This window comes from Pseudophryne corroboree, chromosome 7 (genome assembly GCF_028390025.1).
Source record: "Pseudophryne corroboree isolate aPseCor3 chromosome 7, aPseCor3.hap2, whole genome shotgun sequence".
Classification (NCBI taxonomy): domain Eukaryota; kingdom Metazoa; phylum Chordata; class Amphibia; order Anura; family Myobatrachidae; genus Pseudophryne; species Pseudophryne corroboree.
Genome location: NC_086450.1, coordinates 512,687,832 through 512,700,534, shown reverse-complemented (window position 1 = coordinate 512,700,534; position 12,703 = coordinate 512,687,832). Strand labels below are relative to the sequence as shown.

At 44.7% G+C, this 12,703-nt stretch overlaps 1 protein-coding gene across 1 annotated transcript in view; it reads right to left on the bottom strand.

The window, feature by feature from the left end:
* The window catches only part of LOC134945906 (integrin alpha-M-like), a 163,832-nt gene that overhangs the window by 58,801 nt on the left and 92,328 nt on the right, over window positions 1–12,703 (bottom strand). Inside the window, exons 5-8 of the mRNA XM_063935463.1 lie at window positions 11,921–12,066; window positions 11,433–11,586; window positions 5,566–5,716; window positions 4,335–4,408 (exon numbers count right to left, since the gene is read on the bottom strand). Of these exons, the coding sequence (XP_063791533.1) occupies window positions 4,335–4,408; window positions 5,566–5,716; window positions 11,433–11,586; window positions 11,921–12,066 (525 nt within the window). The remainder of the gene's footprint in view (window positions 1–4,334; window positions 4,409–5,565; window positions 5,717–11,432; window positions 11,587–11,920; window positions 12,067–12,703) is intronic.

Sequence of the window (12,703 nt, the reverse complement as noted above, 5' to 3'; positions counted from 1 at the left end):
AGCACTGGAGAGACACAGAGCTGGAGAGGCACTCAGAGTCACAGCACTGGAGAGGCACAGAGCAGGGGAGGTACTCAGGGGCACAGCACTGGAGAGAGACATGAGAGGCACAGAGCTGGAGAGGCACTCAGAGGCATAGCACTGGAGAGACACAGAGCTGGAGAGGCACTCAGAGGCATAGCACAGGAGAGAGACAGGAGAGGCACAGAGCTGGAGAGTCACTCAGAGGCACAGAGCTGGAGAGGCACTCAGAGGCATAGCACTGGAGAGACACAGAGCTGGAGAGGCACTCAGAGGCATAGCACTGGAAAGACACAGAGCTGGAGAGGCACTCAGAGGCACAGCACTGGAGAGAGACAGGAGAGGCACAGAGCTGGGGAGGCACTTAGAGGCACAGCACAGGAGAGAGACAGGAGAGGCACAGAGCTGGAGAGGCACTCAGAGGCACAGCGCTGGAGAGACACAGAGCTGGAGAGGCACTCAGAGACACAGCACTGGAGAGGCACAGAGCTGGGGAGGTACTCAGAGGCATAACACTGGAGAGAGGCAGGATAGACACAGAGCTGGAGAGGCACTCAGAGGCACAGCACTGGAGAGAGGCAGGATAGACACAGAGCTGGAGAGGTACTCAGAGGCATAGCACTGGAGATGGAGAGGCACAGCACTGGAGAGGCAATCAGATACACAGCACTGGAGATGTACTCAGAGGCACAGCATTGGAGAGGCACTCAGAGGTATAACACTGGAGATGGAGAGGCACAGCTCTGGAGAGGCAATCATATGCACAGCACTGGAGATGTACTCAGAGGCACAGCATTGGAGAGGCACTCAGAGGCATAGCACTGGAGATAGAGAGGCACAGCACTGGAGAGGCAATCAGATGCACAGCACTGGAGATGTACTCAGAGGCACAGCATTGGAGAGGCACTCAGAGGCATAGCATTGGAGATGGAGAGGCACAGCACTGGAGAGGCAATCAGATGCACAGCACTGGAGATGTACTCAGAGGCACAGCATTGGAGAGGCACTCAGAGGCATAGCACTGGAGATGGAGAGGCACAGCACTGGAGAGGCAATCAGATACACAGCACTGGAGATGTACTCAGAGGCACAGCATTGGAGAGGCACTCAGAGGTATAACACTGGAGATGGAGAGGCACAGCTCTGGAGAGGCAATCAGATGCACAGCACTGGAGATGTACTCAGAGGCACAGCATTGGAGAGGCACTCAGAGGCATAGCACTGGAGATGGAGAGGCACAGCACTGGAGAGGCAATCAGATGCACAGCACTGGAGATGTACTCAGAGGCACAGCATTGGAGAGGCACTCAGAGGCATAGCACTGGAGATGGAGAGGCACAGCACTGGAGAGGCAATCAGATGCACAACACTGGAGATGTACTCAGAGGCACAGCATTGGAGAGGCACTCAGAGGCATAGCACTGGAGATGGAGAGGCACAGCACTGGAGAGGCAATCAGATGCACAGCACTGGAGATGCACTCAGAGGCACAGCATTGGAGTGGCACTCAGAGGCACAGCATTGGAGAGGCACTCAGAGTCATAGCACTGGAGATGGAGAGGCACAGCACTGGAGAGGCAATCAGATGCACAGCACTGGAGATGCACTCAGAGGCACAGCATTGGAGAGGCACTCAGAGGCACAGCATTGGAGAGGCACTCAGAGGCATAGCACTGGAGATGGAGAGGCACAGCACTGGAGAGGCAATCAGATGCACAGCACTGGAGATGTACTCAGAGGCACAGCATTGGAGAGGCACTCAGAGGCATAGCACTGGAGATGGAGAGGCACAGCACTGGAGAGGCAATCAGATGCACAACACTGGAGATGTACTCAGAGGCACAGCATTGGAGAGGCACTCAGAGGCATAGCACTGGAGATGGAGAGGCACAGCACTGGAGAGGCAATCAGATGCACAGCACTGGAGATGCACTCAGAGGCACAGCATTGGAGTGGCACTCAGAGGCACAGCATTGGAGAGGCACTCAGAGTCATAGCACTGGAGATGGAGAGGCACAGCACTGGAGAGGCAATCAGATGCACAGTACTGGAGATGCACTCAGAGGCACAGCATTGGAGAGGCACTCAGAGGCACAGCATTGGAGAGGCACTCAGAGGCATAGCATTGGAGATGGAGAGGCACAGCACTGGAGAGGCAATCAGATGCACAGCACTGGAGATGTACTCAGAGGCACAGCATTGGAGAGGCACTCAGAGGCATAGCACTGGAGATGGAGAGGCACAGCACTGGAGAGGCAATCATATACACAGCACTGGAGATGTACTCAGAGGCACAGCATTGGAGAGGCACTCAGTGGTATAACACTGGAGATGGAGAGGCACAGCTCTGGAGAGGCAATCAGATGCACAGCACTGGAGATGTACTCAGAGGCACAGCATTGGAGAGGCACTCAGAGGCATAGCACTGGAGATGTAGAGGTACAGCACTGGAGAGGCAATCAGATGCACAGCACTGGAGATGTACTCAGAGGCACAGCATTGGAGAGGCACTCAGAGGCATAGCACTGGAGATGGAGAGGCACAGCACTGGAGAGGCAATCAGATGCACAGCACTGGAGATGTACTCAGAGGCACAGCATTGGAGAGGCACTCAGAGGCATAGCACTGGAGATGGAGAGGCACAGCACTGGAGAGGCAATCAGATGCACAGCACTGGAGATGCACTCAGAGGCACAGCATTGGAGAGGCACTCAGAGGCACAGCATTGGAGAGGCACTCAGAGGCATAGCACTGGAGATGGAGAGGCACAGCACTGGAGAGGCAATCAGATGCACAGCACTGGAGATGTACTCAGAGGCACAGCATTGGAGAGGCACTCAGAGGCATAGCACTGGAGATGGAGAGGCACAGCACTGGAGAGGCAATCAGATGCACAGCACTGGAGATGCACTCAGAGGCACAGCATTGGAGAGGCACTCAGAGGCACAGCATTGGAGAGGCACTCAGAGGCATAGCACTGGAGATGGAGAGGCACAGCACTGGAGAGGCAATCAGATGCACAGCACTGGAGATGTACTCAGAGGCACAGCATTGGAAAGGCACTCAGAGGCACAGCATTGGAGAGACACTCAGAGGCATAACTCTGGATAAACACTCAGTCTAGATTAAATCATACTGCCTACTGTTGATAAAGCGTGTCGGGGAGATGTGAAAGTAACACCTATCAGCGCGGACGTGCGCTGCTACATCTGAGAGGCGTGTCATAAAAATGACTGACATCCAAATGTAAATGAGCCCCAGCGTTAGTAAGATCTCCTTGTTGAAGAAAAGACTCTGATATTGTGCAGGATGTGTTTGTGTATTGTGTTTTAAAAGAGGTTCCATATACTGTAAGTGGCCACAAGAAACGTTATATAAAACACATGTAGCCATAGGGATCATTGTGCCTTATACCCAATGCAGGGAAATGTCGGTGATGAGCCCATTTGAATGTATGTATCTCTGATTTATTTTATTTCCCCAAAAATGTAACAGCTGCATAATGGAGGTAAAGTGCAATCAGGGAGATTGCTGGACTATTCAGGGAGTGAGGGAGATCGCTGCTATTTCAGGGAGTCTCCTGCAGAATAAGGGAGGGTAGGCAGCTGTGGATTAAATAAGAGAGATTCAGAGGTAATGCATAGGAGAGGCACTGGAAAGAAGTGAGAATACTGAGAAGCACAGGAGACATATAATACATGGAGGAGCGATACAGGAGACCTCATACATTAATATTTTATGGATGTTCATAGTTAGTATCTATGTAGCTATGTGATAATGTGTAGCTATGTGATAATGTGTCACTATGTGATAATGTGTCACTATGTGATAATGTGTGGCTATGTGATATTGTGTGGCTATGTGATATTGTGTGGCTATGTGATAATGTGTGGCTATGTGATAATGTGTGGCTATGTGATAATGTGTCACGTGGCTATGTGATAATGTGTCGCTATGTGATAATGTGTAGCTATGTGATATTGTGTGGCTATGTGATAATGTGTCGCTATGTGATAATGTGTCGCTATGTGATAATGTGTCGCTATGTGATAATGTGTAGCTATGTGATATTGTGTGGCTATGTGATAATGTGTGGCTATGTGATAATGTGTTGCTATGTGATAATGTGTGGCTATGTGATAATGTGTAGCTATGTGATAATGTGTGGCTATGTGATAATGTGTAGCTATGTGATATTGTGTGGCTATGTGATAATGTGTGGCTATGTGATATTATGTGGCTATGTGATAATGTGTGGCTAATGACATACAATGAAATGATGCTGACTGAGAGTAATCATATTCAGCACTTACTGGTGTTAAGCTTGCACTGAACCCTTCCTGAGACATTTCCATCTGAAAAGAACTTCTATTCAGTGCCTTTGTACCTGGTAACAGGAGGAAAGAGGTCAGAGACATTACAGGAAGTTGTCAGAAGGATGGAGAGAAAGGAGGAAGAGGATAGAGGTCAGAGACATTAGAGGAACATTAAGGGGAGGATGGAGAAAGAGAGGAGGAAGAGGAGAGCGGTCAGGGTCTAAGGGGATTTACAAAGCTCCAAAATGTGATTGGTATAGTAACCTATGGACTACTTATAGCATATTCTTTCAAAGAGGGATCTTCCGGAACCCTCTCCGTCACCTTCCACTGACACATGAGCCAGTCATCAGCCACGCATGTGCGGTACTTGCACAAATGCTGTACCAGGAAGCTGAGTGATAGCGTATGCTATTCACTGTCATCTGCAGCTTACCGGGATATGTTAGCACCCCCTCCCTCCCCCAGCACTTTTCAGGATACCTGCTGATTGGGCTCTGCTAGGAAAAAGAGCTCCTGCTTCCAAACACACACTGCTCCAGCACGCAAGATTTGAAAAAACGGACACACCCTTCCCCAGCACCTGATCCCTTTTAAACCCACATTAAGACATGACTAGGAGTGTGTTTACTTCACAAGGCCAGCAAAACAGGAAATCCCAGAGAAACTTACTGGGAGATGTAGTCAACCTAGAAAATAACTGCTGGGAAAAAAAAAAAAAAAGTCCAGGCACAATCTTTACCCAGAGGAGAGACCACCCAGACTACCAGACTCCATTTTAGAACAATCAGGAAACATAACACAATTTAACTTTTAACTGGACATCAAACCATAAGACTTTAACTTTATCAGAACTTAAATGCCACCACCACTGTAACCCAACAGGAGCCAATTCCCATCCACTCCAACTCCAAGTGAGTTTAAGACCACTTTCTTCCCCCCTTTATCAGTCAACACACACAAACAAAAGGTGAGCACAAAGTTTTATTCATCACTTCTAGTTCCCATATTTTGGGGAGGGTGACCCCAGTAACTTGGTTCCCCCTCCTGTAGTGCAGCATGTTTTGGTCATTAGTCTGCTTTTTTGGTTTGCTAACATTCTAGCTCGCACCAGTTTTAATTTATGGTTTGACTTCTTGTGGACTTTCCTGGAGCTGATGTCCACCTCACAGTCCTACAGAGGTTGCTGTATTGAAGCTGTGGTCTCTGTCTGTCATTGTCATGTTACCTTCAATGGTGAAGATCTTCTCCTGTAGTTCCTTCTGGATGTTGGCCAGAGCGGAGAAGTTTGTGACATTGAGCACATGGTCCTTAGGGTCTGGAGATGCGATTCCAACCAGCTCCTTTTTAGCAGACTCTTTTGTGGAAGCATCACCCACCTATAGATCATGGAGAGAAGGGTGACTGTGATCTGTGTAATTATTTTCAGATACTTTCCATTAGTTACTCTATATTCAGTACATAAGAAATTGTGTAAGACATGCCTACAACTGACATAAAAGATTTCCAGGTCAAAAAGGACACAATTAATGATGTAAACGCAGATAAATGACTTAGTGGTGACATCGCCAAGAGGAAGGAAAAGTATTGTCTCAAGACTTCTTAATGAAAAAAGGGAGACGGATGGTGAAGGGCAATGGGTTGACAGGATGAGTGAGATACAAAAAGATTAAGATCAGCTGATGATTCGGTACATTGGGGATGCAATTGTCGCTTTTATGAAGACATAGGACAGTATTAGGAAACCATTCTGAATAAACATATAGTAAATGACCATGCAAGAATCAAAAATTAAATCTGTGGTGGCAGAGCTGAATATAGACCCTGTACGGGGGCTACAGACAACATGGTTTTGGACCTTCCCCCAAATAAAATCTAATTAGACTAATCTGGGCCCCTCGGTGCTTACTGATCCCTTGGCAGAAGCCCAGGTTGCTTATTGGATGATCTGTCTGTATGTGATCTGGTTATTTTTTTTTTTTTAGATATTTAGGACCATAGACTCTTATTGTTGATGGATGTGATGTGCCAACGCTGAACGCTAAGAATGGAACACGTTACTGGTTATAAACTATCAACCTTTGGACTTACTCTGTTTGGCACCAGGACCTTGATTGCTACCCTCCAAGAGACCTTCTCCTCTGTCGTCTGTGAGCCTAACGGGCTACACAATTTCCATCATGGTGGACTTATTCCTGGGAAAGTATGCCTTTTTGCAGGTGACACAAAGGTATGCAACAGGGTAGACACACCAGGAGGGGTAAAACAAATGATTGAGGATCTAGGTAGACTAGATGAATGGTCAAGAGTCTGGCAATTACAGTTTAATGCCAAAAAATGCAAAATCATGCACTTGGGTCTCAAAAACCCAAAGGCTAAATATAGTATTAATGGCACCATACAGGGAACTACTGGGGAGGAAAGGGATCTAGGAGTCACTATTTCAGGTGACATAAAGGATAAATATAGTATTAATGGCACTATACTGGACACTACTAAGGAGGAAAGGGATCTAGGAGTCACTATTTCAGGTGATATAAAGGATAAATATAGTATTAATGGCACTATACTGGAAACTACTGAGGAGGAAAGGGATCTAGGAGTCACTATTTCCGGTGACATAAAGGATAAATATAGTATTAATGGCACTATACTGGAAACTACTGAAGAGGAAAGGGATCTAGGAGTCACTATTTCCGGTGACATAAAGGATAAATATAGTATTAATGGCACTATACTGGGAACTACTGATGAGGAAAGGGATCTAGGAGTCACTATTTCAGGTGACATAAAGGATAAATATAGTATTAATGGCACTATACTGGAAACTACTGAGGAGGAAAGGGATCTGGAGTCACTATTTCAGGTGACATAAAAGATAAATATAGTATTAATGGCACCATACTGGAAACTACTGAGGAGGAAAGGGATCTAGGAGTCACTATCTCAGGTGACATAAAGGATAAATATAGCATTAATGGCACTATACTGGAAACTACTGAGGAGGAAAGGGATCTAGGAGTCACTATCTCAGGTGACATAAAGGATAAATATAGTATTAATGGCACCATACTGGAAACTACTGAGGAGGAAAGGGATCTAGGAGTCACTATCTCAGGTGACATAAAGGATAAATATAGTATTATGGCACTATACTGGAAACTACTGAGGAGGAAAGGGATCTAGTAGTCACTATTTCAGGTGACATATAGGATAAATAATAGTATTAATGGCACTATACTGGAAACTACTGAGGAGGAAAGGGATCTAGGAGTCACTATCTCAGGTGACATAAAGGATAAATATAGTATTAATGGCGCTATACTGGGAACTACTGAGGAGGAAAGGGATCTAGGAGTCACTATTTCAGGTGACATATAGGATAAATAATAGTATTAATGGCACTATACTGGAAACTACTGATGAGGAAAGGGATCTGGAGTCACTATTTTAGGTGACATAAAGAATAAATATAGTATTAATGGCACTATACTGGAAACTACTGAGGAGGAAAGGGATCTAGGAGTCACTATCTCAGGTGACATAAAGGATAAATATAGTATTAATGGCGCTATACTGGGAACTACTGAGGAGGAAAGGGATCTAGGAGTCACTATCTCAGGTGACATAAAGGATAAATATAGTATTAATGGCACTATACTGGAAACTACTGAGGAGGAAAGGGATCTAGGAGTCACTATTTCAGGTGACATAAAGAATAAATATAGTATTAATGGCACTATACTGGAAACTACTGAGGAGGAAAGGGATCTAGGAGTCACTATCTCAGGTGACATAAAGGATAAATATAGTATTAATGGCGCTATACTGGGAACTACTGAGGAGGAAAGGGATCTAGGAGTCACTATTTCAGGTGACATATAGGATAAATAATAGTATTAATGGCACTATACTGGAAACTACTGAGGAGGAAAGGGATCTAGGAGTCACTATTTCAGGTGACATAAAGAATAAATATAGTATTAATGGCACTATACTGGAAACTACTGAGGAGGAAAGGGATCTAGGAGTCACTATCTCAGGTGACATAAAGGATAAATATAGTATTAATGGCGCTATACTGGGAACTACTGAGGAGGAAAGGGATCTAGGAGTCACTATTTCAGGTGACATATAGGATAAATAATAGTATTAATGGCACTATACTGGAAACTACTGATGAGGAAAGGGATCTGGAGTCACTATTTCAGGTGACATAAAAGATAAATATAGTATTAATGGCACTATACTGGGAACTACTGAGGAGGAAAGGGATCTAGGAGTCACTATTTCAGGTGACATATAGGATAAATAATAGTATTAATGGCACTATACTGGAAACTACTGAGGAGGAAAGGGATCTAGGAGTCACTATTTCAGGTGACAAAGGATAAATATAGTATTAATGGCACTATACTGGAAACTACTGAGGAGGAAAGGGATCTAGGAGTCACTATCTCAGGTGACATAAAGGATAAATACAGTATTAATGGCACTATACTGGGAACTACTGAGGAGGAAAGTGATCTAGGAGTCACTATCTCAGGTGACATAAAGGATAAATATAGTATTAATGGCACTATACTGGAAACTACTGAGGAGGAAAGGGATCTAGGAGTCACTATTTCAGGTGACATAAAGGATAAATATAGTATTAATGGCACTATACTGGAAACTACTGAGGAGGAAAGGGATCTAGGAGTCACTATCTCAGGGGACATAAAGGATAAATATAGTATTAATGGCACTATACTGGAAACTACTGAGGAGGAAAGGGATCTAGGAGTCACTATCTCAGGGGACATAAAGGATAAATATAGTATTAATGGCACTATACTGGAAACTACTGAGGAGGAAAGGGATCTAGGAGTCACTATTTCAGGTGACATAAAGGATAAATATAGTATTAATGGCACTATACTGGAAACTACTGAGGAGGAAAGGAATCTAGGAGTCACTATTTCAGGTGACAAAGGATAAATATATTATTAATGGCACTATACTGGGAACTACTGAGGAGGAAAGGGATCTAGGAGTCACTATCTCAGGTGACATAAAGGATAAATATAGTAGTAATGGCACTATACTGGAAACTACTGAGGAGGAAAGGGATCTAGGAGTCACTATTTCAGGTGACATAAAGGATAAATATAGTATTAATGGCACTATACTGGAACTACTGAGGAGGAAAGGGATCTAGGAGTCACTATTTCAGGTGACATAAAGGATAAATATAGTAATAATGGCACTATACTGGGGACTACTGAGGAGGAAAGGGATCTAGGAGTCACTATTTCAGGTGACATAAAGGGTAAATATAGTATTAATGGCACTATACTGGAAACTACTGAGGAGGAAAGGGATCTAGGAGTCACTATCTCAGGTGACATAAAGGATAAATATAGTATAATGGCACTATACTGGGAACTACTGAGGAGGAAAGGGATCTAGGAATCACTATTTCAGGTGACATAAAGGATAAATATAGTATTAATGGCACTATACTGGAAACTACTGAGGAGGAAAGGGATCTAGGAGTCACTATCTCAGGGGACATAAAGGATAAATATAGTATTAATGGCACTATACTGGAAACTACTGAGGAGGAAAGGGATCTAGGAATCACTATTTCAGGTGACATAAAGGATAAATATAGTATTAATGGCACTATACTGGGAACTACTGAGGAGGAAAGGGATCTAGGAGTCACTATTTCAGGTGACATAAAGGATAAATATAGTATTAATGGCACTATACTGGAGACTACTGAGGAGGAAAGGGATCTAGGAGTCACTATTTCAGGTGACATAAAGGATAAATATAGTATTAATGGCACTATACTGGGAACTACTGAGGAGGAAAGGGATCTAGGAGTCACTATTACAGGTGACATAAAGGATAAATATAGTATTAATGGCGCTATACTGGAAACTACTGAGGAGGAAAGGGATCTAGGGGTCACTATTTCAGGTGACATAAAGGATAAATATAGTAATAATGGCGCTATACTGGAAACTACTGAGGAGGAAAGGGATCTAGGAGTCACTATTTCAGGTGACATAAAGGATAAATATAGTATTAATGGCACTATACTGGGAACTACTGAGGAGGAAAGGGATCTAGGAATTACTATCTCAGGTGACAAAGGATAAATATAGTATTAATGGCACTATACTGTAAACTACTGAGGAGGAAAGGGATCTAGGAGTCACTATTTCAGGTGACATAAAGGATAAATATAGTATTAATGGCCCTATACTGGAAACTACTGAGGAGGAAAGGGATCTAGGAGTCACTATCTCAGGTGACATAAAGGATAAATATAGTATTAATGGCACTATACTGGATACTACTGAGGAGGAAAGGGATCTAGGAGTCACTATCTCAGGTGACATAAAGGATAAATATAGTATTAATGGCACTATACTGGGAACTACTGAGGAGGAAAGGGATCTAGGAGTCACTATTACAGGTGACATAAAGGATAAATATAGTATTAATGGCACTATACTGGGAACTACTGAGGAGGAAAGGGATCTAGGAGTCACTATTTCAGGTGACATAAAGGATAAATATAGTATTAATGGCACTATACTGGAAACTACTGAGGAGGAAAGGGATCTAGGAGTCACTATTTCAGGTGACATAAAGAATAAATATAGTATTAATGGCACTATACTGGGAACTACTGAGGAGGAAAGGGATCTAGGAGTCACTATCTCAGGTGACATAAAGGCAGGTAAGCAATGTAACAAGGCAATGAGGAAGGCTAGTTAGATGCTTGGCTGCATTGGGAGAGGAATCAGCAGCAGAAAGAAAGAAGTAATAATGCCACTGTATAGGTCATTGGTACGGCCCCATCTAGAATACTGTATTCAATTCTGGAGGCCATATCTTCAAAAGGATATTAATACATTAGAGACTGTACAGAGAAGGGCAACTAACATGGAGCATGGCCTACATCACACAACATACCCACAAAAGAAAACCTGTACTTCTGTATTATAATGACTATATGTAAGACCCTATATTAGTATGCCAATAATTGAAAGCAGTTTTTAATCCATATAGCAATTTATTATGGTAAAGACTTACCCCAATAGCGAAGCGCCGGACTCCTTTCTCATTCGCCATATTAATGGATTTTTCTATTTTGGTATTTTCACCGAAACTCACTCCGTCTGTTATTACGATGAGAACCTTCTGCGCCCGCTCTCGGTTCCCTCTCTCTGGTGTAAAAAGCTGAGTCCTGCAGACAGCCAGACAGGAAGCCCTTATAAATAATATGTATGGTACATTGGTATCATGTCCGCTTATAAAGCCAACAGCCCACAGATTCCTGTGCTGCGTCCCCTATATACTCTGTGGGGGTCTCCTGACGGAATCTGGATAGATAATCCCATAGTGGGAGAGGTAACGCTTCTCTCCCGGGATGTCTCTGCCCATTGGTCAATCCCTAGAAATAACAGACGTACACTGACTGACAGAAACTCTTTATAAACATAAATCTCTGCTCGGTACATAGGGATCATAGGGATCACACTCCTTACTCCAGAAGAACAGGACAGGAGTGTGAAACTTACATCACCTGGACGATGGCTCCACAGGTATATGTTCCTCCTTTATGGTGGGAGATTCGCTTTACAAGATCTTCCGGGTTTCTCTCTTCTGAGAATCTCTTAAAATCGAATTCTATGTCAAATTTGTGTGAAAACTGCATCAGAGCGAACTGCGGACAGAGAGGGGGAGAGAGGGAGGGAGAGAGAGAGGGAGCGGGAGATAGGAAGAGAGAGAGAGAGAGAGAGAGAGAGGAGCGAGGGAGCGGGAGAGAGAGAGAGGGGAAAGATACGGAGAGAGAGGGAGAGAGAGAGAGAGAGATAGAGAGAGAGAGGGGGCATAGAGAGAAGGAGAGAAAGAGAGGTGGAGGGAGAGAGAGAGAGGGAGACAGAGAGGGAAAGATGGAGAGAGGGGGTGGTATAGAGAGAGGGAGAGAGAGAGGGGGGGCATAGAGAGAGGGAGACAGAGAGAGAGATGGAGGGGGGGAGAGAGAGAGGGTGAGAGGGAGCAGGAGATAGGGAGAGAGAGAGAGAGAGCAGGAGAGAGAGAGGGGGCATGGAGGGAGGGGGAGGGAGAGAGAGAGAGAGAGGGAGACAGAGAGAGAGAGATGGAGAGAGGGGGTGGCATAGAGAGAGGGAGAGAGAGAGGGGGGGGGGCATAGAGAGAGGAGACAGACAGACAGAGGGAGGGGGGGGGGAGAGAGGGTTGGCATAGAGAGAGGGAGATAGAGAGAGAGAGGGGGGCATAGAGAGAGAGAGATTAGAGGGGGGAATGGAGAGAGAGAGGGGGCATAGAGAGAGGGAGAGAGA